The 12,981-nt window shown below is 41.4% G+C and overlaps 1 protein-coding gene across 3 annotated transcripts; it reads left to right on the forward strand.

Annotated features, from left to right (window-relative positions):
* The first annotated feature begins 250 nt into the window (after window positions 1-250).
* On the forward strand, window positions 251-5,629 carry PRR15L (proline rich 15 like). Of its 3 annotated transcripts, XM_073572443.1 has the most exons (3): window positions 251-634; window positions 738-818; window positions 4,637-5,629. In XM_073572443.1, exon 3 carries the CDS (start codon window positions 4,649-4,651, stop codon window positions 4,937-4,939), a length of 291 nt encoding a protein of 96 aa, XP_073428544.1. In that variant the 5' UTR covers window positions 251-634; window positions 738-818; window positions 4,637-4,648; the 3' UTR covers window positions 4,940-5,629. The 3 variants fall into 3 exon arrangements, with proteins under 3 accessions (XP_073428544.1, XP_073428543.1, XP_073428545.1); XM_073572442.1 differs by lacking the exon at window positions 738-818; XM_073572444.1 differs by lacking the exons at window positions 251-634; window positions 738-818 and adding an exon at window positions 1,361-1,531.
* The last annotated feature ends 7,352 nt before the right edge of the window (window positions 5,630-12,981 follow it).

Raw genomic sequence — 12,981 nt, forward strand, 5'->3', positions numbered from 1 at the left:
CTCAACATCCACACCACATAATTGTGACAAGCTTTCCTATATGATGGATGGCCGTCACACTGTTTCCCCATTCATATATATCCCACTCAATGAAAACTCTACTTTCACCTCCAGTAGGTGTAGGGTGGGCGGAGGTACATGGCCCTGATTTCTATTATTGCACACTTCTGTCACACTCACCTGCTGAACTCTGGTAAAATGTGACAGGTGTGTCCTACCTATAAATATTCATGTCTCAGTTCCTGTTCTCTCCTGTTTGCTGAGCTGGGAGGGTCAGGTTTAACCTTCAGAGAGAGAGAGAGCGAGAGAGAAACCGAGACACCTGTACCAGGCTGAGTGACAGTCCAGTGCCAGAAACCAACCGAGACCTCTGTCCCAGAGAAGAATTCTCCAAGAGCCGTGCCAGTGCCATATCTTCATAGCCTAGCCTGGGAGGATACAACAGCTTGGCTTCAGAAAAGAGGCACCTGTATCTCCAAGAAGGATACAACAGACCTATAGATAGTTCCATACTAAAGAGGAAACTTCACAAACCACTGGAGACGACAGACGTAAGACAGTGCTGTACGTGGGAGAAACTGATACACCTGTAACCAAGAAGAGTGCTGTGACAACAAGGCATTGTTAGACACAGGTAATGTCCACGTATGTCTCACTTGAAGCTACAAATTCGGTCTAACATATGCTATGTAGGTCGTAAAGCTGATTTCTCAATTTTGTTTCCTGGTGTCTGTCAGGATTTTAATTGTCCCAGGTCCGGCGTACTGTAACAGGTGCATGGTGGCTTCTCTCGGACGTTTTGCTCCAAGAATTTCTTGGTGGGTAAAGGCTGGTGACAACGAGGCAGTGAATCACTGAAGGGAACTAAAGCAGTAAAGACTTGGTTAGGAGAAGTTTTTGTGGCGATGCCACAATTGGACCAGACATAGGGATTAGAAATGAGCAAAATGATTCAGAAGATCCTGGTCCACATTGGTAATCTGTGGTTGCTGGCCCAGAGTCCAGCAGACGTCCTCCTACCAGTGTTGCCAACCATCCAGAAATTCAAGGACAGTCTGTAAAAATAGGGCACTTTTTTGCCCTATCCGTTAAAAAAAGAAAAAATTAAGGCATCCGTGATTTATTTTTGAAGCTGAAGAAAAATATACAGATTATTTTGAATGCATTATTATTATCATCATTAGACAGTGAGTACAGCTGATGTCTTCATAACAGAATTATGGACTGTAGACATGGATCACTGATAATCATTATGATTTATTATGGCTTCCCAATGTGTCTGTAAAAAATATTGTCTGTGATTTTTTGATAAGCTTTCCAGAAAAAAAAGTCAAGTTGGCAACCCTACCTCCAACATTTCTGATTAGTAGGTCTGAAACAATTTCATCCTTGCGGCATGACACATGCATGAATTCATACCAGGTCTACTAATCAGATGAGGTACCGGGTAGCAGGCGATTCACAGAGCTCTGGACTACTGATGTGGCCACTGGACCAGGGTCCAACAAATCATTTTGCTCAACTGTAGTAGGTATGCATCAAGCAATTCTGATGACCTGAATTACTGAAAGGGACTTTCAAATCTGGTAACAAATATCTTTACTATTAGGGCTCATACTCACATGCGAGAAACTCGGATGAGTCTCGCACGTCAATAGAGAGTATAATTTCAATATTTGCAGATGACCCGAAACTCTGCAGGGTAATCAATACAGAGGAGGACAATTTTATATTACAGGAGGATTTATGTAAACTAGAAGCTTGGGCTGATAAATGGCAAATGCGCTTTAATGGGGATAAATGTAAGGTCATGCACTTGGGTAGAACAAACAAGATGTATAATTATGTGCTTAATTGTAAAACACTGGGCAAAACTGTCACTGAAAAAGACCTGGGTGTATGGGTGGACGACAAACTCACATTTAGTGGCCAGTGTCAGGCAGCTGCTGCAAAGGCAAATAAAATAATGGGATGCATTAAAAGAGGCATAGATGCTCATGAGGAGAACATAATTTTACCTCTATATAAGTCACTAGTGCGGCCACACTTAGAATACTGTGTACAGTTCTGGTCTCCGGGGTATAAGACAGACATAGCTGAACTGGAGCGGGTGCAGAGAAGAGCGACCAAGGTTATTAGGGAACTGGGGGGTCTGCAATACCAAGACAGGTTATTACATTTGGGGTTATTTAGTTTGGAGAATCGAAGGCTTAGGGGTGATCTTATTACAATGTACAAATATATGCGGGGACAATATAAAGACCTTTCTAATGATCTTTTTACTCTTAGACCTGTGACGGGGACAAGGGGGCATCCTCTACGTCTGGAGGAAAGAAGGTTTAAGAATACTCACAGACGTGGGTTCTTTACTGTAAGAGCAGTGAGACTATGGAACTCTCTGCCATATGATGTTGTAATGAGTGATTCCCTACTAAAATTTAAGAAGGGCCTGGATGCCTTTCTTGAAAAGTATAATATTACAGGGTATATACACTAGTTTCCTTAATATTGCGTTGACCCAGGGAGCTAGTCTGATTTTCGTATGTGGAGTTGGGAAGGAATTTTTTTCCCCAATGTGAAGCCTACTGTTTGCCACATGGGTTTTTGTTGCCTTCCTCTGGATCAACATGTTAGGGCAAGTTAGGATAGGATATGGGTTGAACTAGATGGACTTAAGTCTTCCTTCAACCTTAATAACTATGTTACTATGTAATACCCGGCGGCACTCGGATTAGAGTGTTCAGCTCCATGTATTTCTATGCAACCGAATGCTCCGATCCGAGTGCCGGCGGCAGTGCCGGGTATTGACGTGCGAGACTCGTCCGAGTTTCTCGCATGTGAGTATGACCCATTAGAGGGGATCTGTCACCAGATTTTACGACACAAACTCTCTTTGATCTGATGAGGCTGTTGTAGTTACTTTGAAAATTTATATCAGAGTGGCTGTGTAATCCTTTTTAAAATATTTATCTCCTTTTCCGCTCTACATGAATTCATAAAATGCTCATCGAAGTATCATGATTATGCAGCTATCCTGACATGTATTTTCCTAGTAAGTACACATGCCTCATCAGGTCTGAGATCTATTTAATAATATATGAAGTTTGTATTGTGAAATCTGGTGACAGATCCAGCTTTGCTAGCAGTAAACTTCACAGATTCTGGAGGATAGCCTGTCAGATCTCAATGTCAGTGAGACATTTATCCAGTATGACTTTCGACATATTTATATTTTGACATGATTTTTCAAATGTAAATGGAAGCCACGTGCTATACTATATTGCTGAGATTATGTGTCATTCCAATCATTTTTCTATGTCTCCAGCCAATCTATCATTATATTTGCAGCTCATTGCTATAGAAAATAGTAGACGAACTAGCAGTATAGCAGTGGAAGCGTACAATCTGGGCCCATTATTATTAATACCAGCACTATTCATGGATGACCGGCATACCAGTTTGGTGTAAAATGAATCATTGCCAGGCTTACTTGTAAAAAGATTTCCAACCACTGGAAGAGATACAGCACTGCCGTGCATAAATGTCTATTCCGACATCCGAACAATAAAATGTATGTTTCAGCAAGTGCTGCCATTATTACACAAGAAAAAGCAGTGGTGTCATAATTAATATACCAAATACATGATTGCAAACCAGATCAATGGATTTTCTGGCCAAGTGTATGAGCATTTAATTAAGATGAACATAAATCCAAAATATATTTTGCCTGGAAAATCTCTTAAAATTAGCTATTCCCAAATTACTATGCACCTCCGCTTTCATATTTGCAAAGAAAATGGGGTATAAGTGTTATCACACCCCTATGATAACACTTATCAAGTGAGAAACAGCAGTTGACCAGGATGATATAAAACTTATCAAATCTGTCCCATAAGCAGCATTTATCACCCATCCCAGGATTGAGGAGAAATATAATTGTTGGGAGTCTGACTTATGGCACCCACAAGAATGTGGAGAACAGGATCCCCTGTGTGAGCAGAGCAGTTTTACGCATGGAATGGGAAGAGGTCATTGATGTACTCTACTTCTTCCATAGAAGTGAACGGGACGTGATCAGTACTGCTCCATTCATGCAGGGGACTTATGGACCCTAGTTCTAGTGATCAGTAGGGGTCCCAGTGGTTGGATCCTCAGTGATCACAGTGAATCTGTCACTGCTTTTGTTACTGCATATGAGAGCAACATGAGGTAGGTGCATTGACCTCGATTCCCGCGATGTATCACTTACTGGACTGATTTTGATAAAATTGTTTTCTGTGTGGCAGATCTAGCAGTGCTCTGAATGCTGAGCTCTGTATATCCCCACCCACACCACTGATTGGCAGCTTTCTGTGTACACTATAAATGGTCACAAAGCTGCCTTTAAACAAATAATAAAAATAAATGCAAGATTTGGATTTCTATGTAAGGCCTCTCTCTCATCATTTTTGGGAGATGTAATTTTCTATGTCGCTTTCCTCTGGGTTTCAATTCTAGAGAAGCTAGGGATACTTTCTTACATTTTCTAGATGTTTTCAGTACTTTATTTTTTTCAAAAGTGGTAATGGTAGAATAGATATATTTCGGAATTTTATGTTAGTAATTCCAAACAAACTTCAATCTTCTTTTCTTCCAGCTCCTCAGCTCCATGGCGGAGACATCATATAGTTGGTGGAAGCTCACATTTCTCAGAAAAAAAAAATCTACTCCAAAAGTTGTGTATGAATCGGTTGTGGAGCATGCGGGCACAGAGAAGGCACCGGAGGAGAGCCCGGGTGATGCCAATTACACAGCACGGCTAGAGAAAATTGTGGACAAAAATACAAAAGGCAAACATGTAAAAGTGTCCAACTCTGGCCGATTTAAGGAAAGGAAGAAGGTCCGTCCATCACTAAATGAGACACCTGGACTATGCCCCGAACCTTCAAATGGACAATGAAGCGAATGAGTTCTTCATTCATTCATCGGACAGCAATAGCTTACAATCAATGAAGGCACCGCCATGTAAGGGATAAGATGGGTCCAGACCAAAGATGCCATTGATTTATTTTGATGACTGGCTCTTCCCAGTGTTTACAGACACATTCGTACTCCTGTATGAGTGTTAGTCATTCCTGACCATGTATGTACACCTATCATTTCACAATAATGCGTATTCATCTCCTTTACCAACCAAGCACTATGGACGCAAAAGCAACCACTGGCCTCTCAGAAAGCGATATTCCGACCCAACGGTCTACATTGTGTTTGCCACATACATGTGCTGGGTCCTACACACAGAATATAGCATGTGTACTGTACCCAGCTCTAGCCATTATCCTATATGTGTCCATCCAAATGATACAAACACCGCGAGCCCACCAAGCCAAATCAGCTTGACCATGTACAGACGTTGTACTTCTTCCAGATCAATTGACCAAGAGCTACTATTATAGGCATATGTGCGGCGGTAACATATGCTGCATACACTTATAATCGGTAATTTCTTAGAACACGATGTATGGAAAATACTGAATGTAATGTATATTTGTCCTTTTTGAGTGTTTTTTTTTAATCTGAGCTGGATCATTTGCCAGGCATATTTTTCTATGTGCTAATAAACGGCACAACATGTGCTATCAAAGTCAAATTGTGACGCCCAAAATTGAATGTGTTCTCGATATAGACTAATCAATATTTTTTATATTTTTTTCTACTCTTTACTCATAGTATTTTATTAATGGTATTTTAATAGGTTCATTAGGTGACTAAAGTTGTTCAGTAGCTAAAATTGCAAAGTGCATGTAAAAGTAAGGAACTTTGCACCTCTTTATTAAAAATCCTCTCTGTTCTCAAGAACCGAGGGTTTTTACTGTAATGTTATAGCTAACAACTCATTGTCTAAGTTGGTTACCTCTGCAGTCCAAGAATGGAACTCATGTATGGAGGGCTCTACGCTTTAGAGCTTGCTCACACAGCTGTGACGCTGGCTCAGTAGATCTATCCAGCATCGGTCCCTGCATGCTTCTCCCATGCTGCTCTTGTAGCCTGGGCGTGCGCTCAGTTAGGACTAGCGGGGCGACCATGCCGCTGGTCCATCCTGCCGATGTTCGGGAGTGCACCACCCCCAGCAACCAAGAAGCCAGGAGACAGAAGGGTAGCGCACTCATGAAATTTAAAGATGTGAAAACTCCTTTAAGGGTGGAATCAATCTGAAAATTAGTGCTGCTTATTAGAGCCAGCTCCACTAAACATCAAGGTTGAAATCAACAAAAGATTAAGCCATAGCTGAAATCAATGGATAGGAATGTAGAAAACCTTATTATTTAGAGTTACAGATTAATGTTCCATTCATGCCGCTGGGAAGAGGCTATTTCTTCAATAGTGGTAGGATTTGGTACCAACCTGCTCCTGGACATGTTGGATATTCTACCTTAATTATGTAAGTTTACCATAGTCGGTTTGGACTGCCTCACCAGAGAGGTGGCCCTAACCAGAAAAAAACAAAGGTCCAGCAAAAGCTGGTGCCAATGACTATGTCTTTCCTGCCACTTGCAACCAATCAGAACTGGATTTTTAATTCGTTGTCAATGTCACATTATCAAATCTATAGGAATTTATTACTAACTTATATTGGCGTGTGACTCAAGAGTGAAAAAGTGGTCTGACTAGACCTGCTTGTCTGGCATGGTATGGTTGATATCATCATATAACTTGGGCATTAGTGGGTGTTATTGGCATTTGCCTGCTTGGTAACACAGAGAAAAGGACTGATGTATAAGAGCAGTTCCTATGTTTAATTTTACAAAAGTTTATGGTAAAAAATGAGCTGTCTGACCTCATTATAATTTCTCTATGTGGTAATGGCCATATAAACATTAGAGACGTTGTCATGAAGCCACGTTTGCTCCTTTAATTACACCGTCTAGCTACTATTTTCAGTGTAACTTAAGTACACCAACCCCTGTAGTAACGTGGCTGGGCATCTTAGCTATATATAGCATTCATTACTTATTTATGGCCCACCTATCAGATTTCCGTGGTGCACAATTCCTAAGAAGTGTTGGTATTGTATCCATTCAGAGTAGGACCTTTCCATAGAAATCATGGCGTCTACTTTCATATAAAACATTTACCTATGTTATAGTTGGTTCTTCTATTTCCCTAAGTGACACATTGGATGTGTCTCATCTTGACAATCCCTTTCCATATGCTCAATTGGGCAGAGGAACGTCATAGAGCCTGGTCTTCTACTGAGGTCCTCCCGCTGGCCAGACCCTCTGTCAGCCAATAATGTGAATGTCCACATATATACACTCACTGGCCACTTTATTAGGTACACCTGTCCAACTGTGTGTTAAGACTTAATTTCTAATCAGCCAATCACATGGCGGCAACTCAGTGCATTTAGGCATGTAGACATGGTCAAGACAATCTCCTGCAGTTCAAACCGAGCATCAGTATGGGGAAGAAAGGTGATTTGAGTGCCTTTGAACGTGGCATGATTGTTGGTGCCAGAAGGGCTGGTCTGAGTATTTCAGAAACTGCTGATCTACTGGGATTTTCACGCACAACCATCTCTAGGGTTTACAGAGAATGGTCCGAAAAAGAAAAAAAATCCAGTGAGCGGCAGTTCTGTGGCCGGAAATGCCTTGTTGATGCCAGAGGTCAGAGGAGAATGGGCAGACTGGTTCGAGCTGATAGAAAGGCAACAGTGACTCAAATTGCCACCCGTTACAACCAAGGTAGGCAGAAGAGCATCTCTGAACGCACAGTGCGTCGAACTTTGAGGCAGATGGGCTACAGCAGCAGAAGACCACACTGGGTACCACTCCTCTCAGCTAAGAACAGGAAACTGAGGCTACAATTTGCACAAGCTCATCGAAATTGGACAGTAGAAGATTGGAAAAACGTTGCCTGGTCTGATGAGTCTCGATTTCTGCTGCGACATTCGGATGGTAGGGTCAGAATTTGGCGTAAACAACATGAAAGCATGGATCCATCCTGCCTTGTATCAACGGTTCAGGCTGGTGGTGGTGGTGTCATGGTGTGGGGAATTTTTTCTTGGCACTCTTTTGGCCCCTTGGTACCAATTGAGCATCGTTGCAACGCCACAGCCTACCTGAGTATTGTTGCTGACCATGTCCATCCCTTTATGACCACAATGTACCCAACATCTGATGGCTACTTTCAGCAGGATAATGCGCCATGTCATAAAGCTCGAATCATCTCAGATTGGTTTCTTGAACATGACAATGAGTTCACTGTACTCAAATGGCCTCCTCAGTCACCAGATCTCAATCCAATAGAGCATCTTTGGGATGTGGTGGAACGGGAGATTCGCATCAGGGATGTGCAGCCGACAAATCTGCGCCAACTGTGTGATGCCATCATGTCAATATGGTCCAAAATCTCTGAGGAATGCTTCCAGCACCTTGTTGAATCTCTGCCACGAAGAATTGAGGCAGTTCTGAAGGCAAAAGGGGGTCCAACCCGTTACTAGCATGGTGTACCTAATAAAGTGGCCAGTGAGTGTATTTGCCGCCTGGAAATTCCCCAGGGGAATTCTGCTGTTTTCTCTTGGGAGCCACATTCAGAGCTGATAACCATTGTGACTCTCGTATTAAAAGACTTACGCGAGATGAGACAACGCCTTTAATGAAAAAAATCACCTAGAAATATAAACCTATGAGTTGTGCTCCAGTGCTAAGGAAATAATTGTTGAAAATTGTTGAAAAATTGTCCATTTGAAGATCAAAACTATAATGAACAAAAATGGAAACCAAAATTTGAATTTTTAACCCCTTCAAGATCTTGCTCCTTTTCATTTTTGTTTTTCGCTCTCTTTTTCCCAGAGCCATAACTTTTTTTATTTTTCCATCAATATGGCCATGTGAGGGCTTTTTTTTTTGCGGGACAAGTTGTACTTTTGAACGACACCATTGGTTTTACCATATCGTGTACTCAAAAATGGGAAAAAAATTCCAAGTGTGGTGAAATTGTAAAAAAAGTGCAATTCTACAACTATTTTTGGGATTTTTTTTTACCATGTTCACCAAATGCTAAAACTGACCTGCCATTATGATTCTCCAGGTCATTACGAGTTCATAGACACCAAACATGTCAAAGTTCTTTTTTATTTAAGTGGTAAAAAAACCCAAAGTTTGTTAAAGAAAAAGAAAAAAAAAAAAGCATCTCCATTATTCGTGATCTCGGGTTGGGTGAGGGCTTATTTTTTGCGCACTGAGCTGACGTTTTTAATGATACCACTTTTGTGCAGATACGTTCTTTTCATCGCCCGTTATTGCATTTTAATGTAATGTCGCAGCGACCAAAAAAAGTGATTCAGGTATTTTGGCTTTTTTTCTTGCTACGCCGGTAAACGATCAGGTTAACCCTTTTTTTAATTGATAGGGGGATGCAGCGATACCTAATATGTGTATGTGTGATTTTTTTTTAACTTTATTTTGAATAGGGCGAAAGGGGGGTGGTTTAAACTTTTATATTTTTTTAATATTCTTAAAAACATTTTTTTTTACATTTTTGGCATGCTTCAATGGTCTCCATCAGCTCTGCTACCTACAGGTGATTATCAGATTGCCTGTGTGTAGCAAAATTACTCACTTGCTATGAGCGCCGACCACCGGGCGGCACTCACAGCAAGCTGGCAGTGACAACTATAAAGGTCTCCAGGAGACCTCTGGTTGTCATGCCAACCCATTGGTGACCTGCGATCAGGTGACGGGTGTCACCGATGGCCGGAATCGCGCGTTAAATGTCGCTGTCAGAGTTTGACAGTGGCATTTAACGGGTTTATAGCCGTGGGTGGATCACAATTCTACCCGCGGCTATTCCGGACAAAAAAAGCTGACATGTGCTGGAAGAGATGTGGACTCAGTGCCGGAGCCTACATCAAAGGGGGAGACACAACATGCGCTGTACTAGTACGGTGCATGTCGCAAAGGGGTTACATTAATCTATCTGATGAATTGATTTAGAAACAGAAACTTTCCTATCTGCCTCCATATTTACTAAAGCCATCTCTGAACACCTCTAGTTTTCTAGGCATGCCCAGACCTTAAAATGGATCCAATAAATGGAAACTGTAATGGACGACTATTCATTATCATTCATTTCCCAGAGCCTTTAATGTAAAAAAAAAACAAAAAAAAAGTGTCCATTCCTTTTTTTTGGGATCAGAAAAAAGTTTTGTAGTTCAGGACTTTGTTTTTTTTTTCTTACGCCCAAAAAAACATTTAGAGTAAGGAAAAGGGCAAAAAACATGTGTATGGACCCGTAGAAGCACATGAATACCGCGAAACGGCCATCGTCCGTCAGGCTTTCTCTGCTTACTCCCCTGCCACCTGCACACCACACTTTAGAATGATGCGGATGTTATTCTAATATGGATTAAAGAAATTCAACATCAAGGACCAGGTGAGTGCTCCATTTCTTGTCTGTGTGCAATATAAATATTTTTTTGTGCATGCAACATTCTGAAGAGGACCTAATTGTAGGGTGAAATTTGTATTCAGCAAAACACTTTTTCAGCTGATTTAAATTAATATAAGTGTGTATATATACAGTGCTTTGCGAAAGTATTCGGCTCTCTGGAACTTTTCAACCTTTTCCCACATATCATGCTTCAAACATAAAGATACCAAATGTAAATTTTTGGTGAAGAATTAACAAGAGGGACACAATTGTGAAGTTGAACGAAAGTTATTGGTTATTTTAAATGTTTGTGGAAATTCAAAAACTGAAAAGTGGGGCGTGCAATATTATTCGGCCTCTTTACTTTCAGTGCAGCAAACTCACTCCAGAAGTTCATTTTGGATCTCTGAACGATCCAATGTTGTCCTAAATGACTAATGATGATAAATATAATCCACCTGTGTGTAATCAAGTCTCTGTATAAATGCATCTGCTCTGTGATAGTCTCAGGGTTCTGTTTGAAGCACAGAGAGCATCATGAAGACCAAGGAACACAACAGGCAGGTCCGTGATACTGTTGTGGAGAAGTGTAAAGCCTGATTGGATACAAAATGATTTCCAAAACTTTAAACATCCCAAGGAGCATTGTGCAAGCGATCATATTGAAATGGAAGGAGTATCATACCACTGCAAATATACCAAGACCTGGCTGTCCCTCTAAACTTTCATCTCAAGCAAGGAGAAGACTGATCAGAGATGCAGCCAAGAGGCCCATGATCACTCTGGATGAACTGCAGAGATCTACAGCTGAGGGGGGACAGTCTGTCCATAGGACAACAATCAGTCATACACTGCACAAAACTGTCCTTTATGGAAGAGTGGCAAGAAGAAAGCCATTTCTCAAAGATATCCATAAAAAGTGTCATTTAAGTTTGCAACAAGCCACTTGGGAGACACACCAAACATGTGGAAGAAGGTGCTCTGGTCAGATGAAACCAAAAACCGAACTTTTTGGCAATAATGCCAAACGATATGTTTGGCGTAAAGGCAACACCGCTGATCACCCTGAACACACCATCCCCACTGTCAAACATGGTGGTGGCAGCATCATGGTTTGGGCCTGCTTTTCTTCAGCAGGGACAGGGAAGATGGTTAAAATTGATGGGAAGATGGAAGGAGCCAAATACAGGACCATTCTTGAAGAAAATCTGTTGGAGTCTGCAAAAGACCTGAGACTGGGATGGAGATTTGTCTTCCAACAAGACAATGATCCCAAACATAAAGCACAATCTACAATGGAATGGTTCACAAATAAACGTATCCAGGTGTTAGAATGGCCAAGTCAAAGTCCAGACCTGAATCCAATCAAGAATCTGTGGAAAGAGCTGAAAACTGCTGTTCACAAACGATCTCCATCCAACCTCACTGAGCTCGAGCTGTTTGCCAAGGAAGAATGGGCAAGAATTTCAGTCTCTCGATGTACAAAACTGATAGAGACATACCCCAAGCAACTTGCAGCTGTAATTGCAGCAAAAGGTGGCGCAACAAAGTATTAAGTTAAAGGGGCCGAATAATATTACACACCCCACTTTTCAGTTTTTGACTTTCCACAAAAATGTAAAATAAGCAATAAATTTCGTTCAAATTCACAATTGTGTTCCACTTGTTGTTGATTCGTCACCAAAAATTTACATTTGGTATCTTTATGTTTGAAGCATGATATGTGGGAAAAGGTTGAAAAGTTCCAGGGGGCCAAATACTTTCGCAAGGCACTGTACATGCAGTATATGTGTGTGTATACATTCATTCAAATGAATGTGTTTTGTTGTAACAGAACGTTTTATTTCTGTTGTTCTGCTTCTCAAATGGACAGAAAAATACAAAAAGGAATGTGAATAAAGCCTTACAGGGAGAGCTGATTTCTAACCACTGGGACTATCATTTCAGCTCCCGGCGGTGTCACCACTCCGCTTTCACAGACATTGAGCAGTATATCAGCTGCACATATGTGAAAGATGCGCGGAGCAGGATGATGTATCATTGCCGAATACTGTAGATTTGCAGCTCGGCTGCTGACAATCGCTGTGTGAGCTACTATGGTAGAAATATTGGTTGTCACCTAGCTTCTTATACAACAGCGGCTATTAAAATATTCATTTTTTTTTTAAGCATTGTTACACATGGCAGCTTGGCAGACTGCAATAGACGGTGATATTGTATGAACTTTAGCTTTTGGCCTACACCATCCTACGCTTGCCTGTAGGTCAATGGTGCTACCACTCCTTCAGCTTTATTGTTGTCATATTCTGCCTCCTCCATATTTGCACAAGGTGTTCCTCGTGACTCAGCTCCTTACATGTGAGTGACATGTTCACGCTATCATAGGTGCCTGTTACGTTGGCTCAGACCTCAGCACTGCGCCTTGCGGCACACTAGAATTCTCTCGCCATCTGACCAGCTCATAGACTTCTGCTACGCAGTGAAGGAAATCTTCGATGCTCTGCTTCTCCGCGTGATCCACAGACTTCCTGTTGGCACTGTTGATTAACGTGATGACACCTTTGACAA

The sequence above is a fragment of the Dendrobates tinctorius genome, unplaced genomic scaffold (assembly GCF_039654945.1).
Source record: "Dendrobates tinctorius isolate UK_male_01 unplaced genomic scaffold, ASM3965494v1 ptg000032l, whole genome shotgun sequence".
Classification (NCBI taxonomy): Eukaryota; Metazoa; Chordata; class Amphibia; order Anura; family Dendrobatidae; genus Dendrobates; species Dendrobates tinctorius.

Bases quoted from the DNA above. Each gene is read 5' to 3' on its own strand.
- PRR15L (XM_073572443.1), top strand. From the start codon at position 4,649: ATGGCGGAGACATCATATAGTTGGTGGAAGCTCACATTTCTCAGAAAA.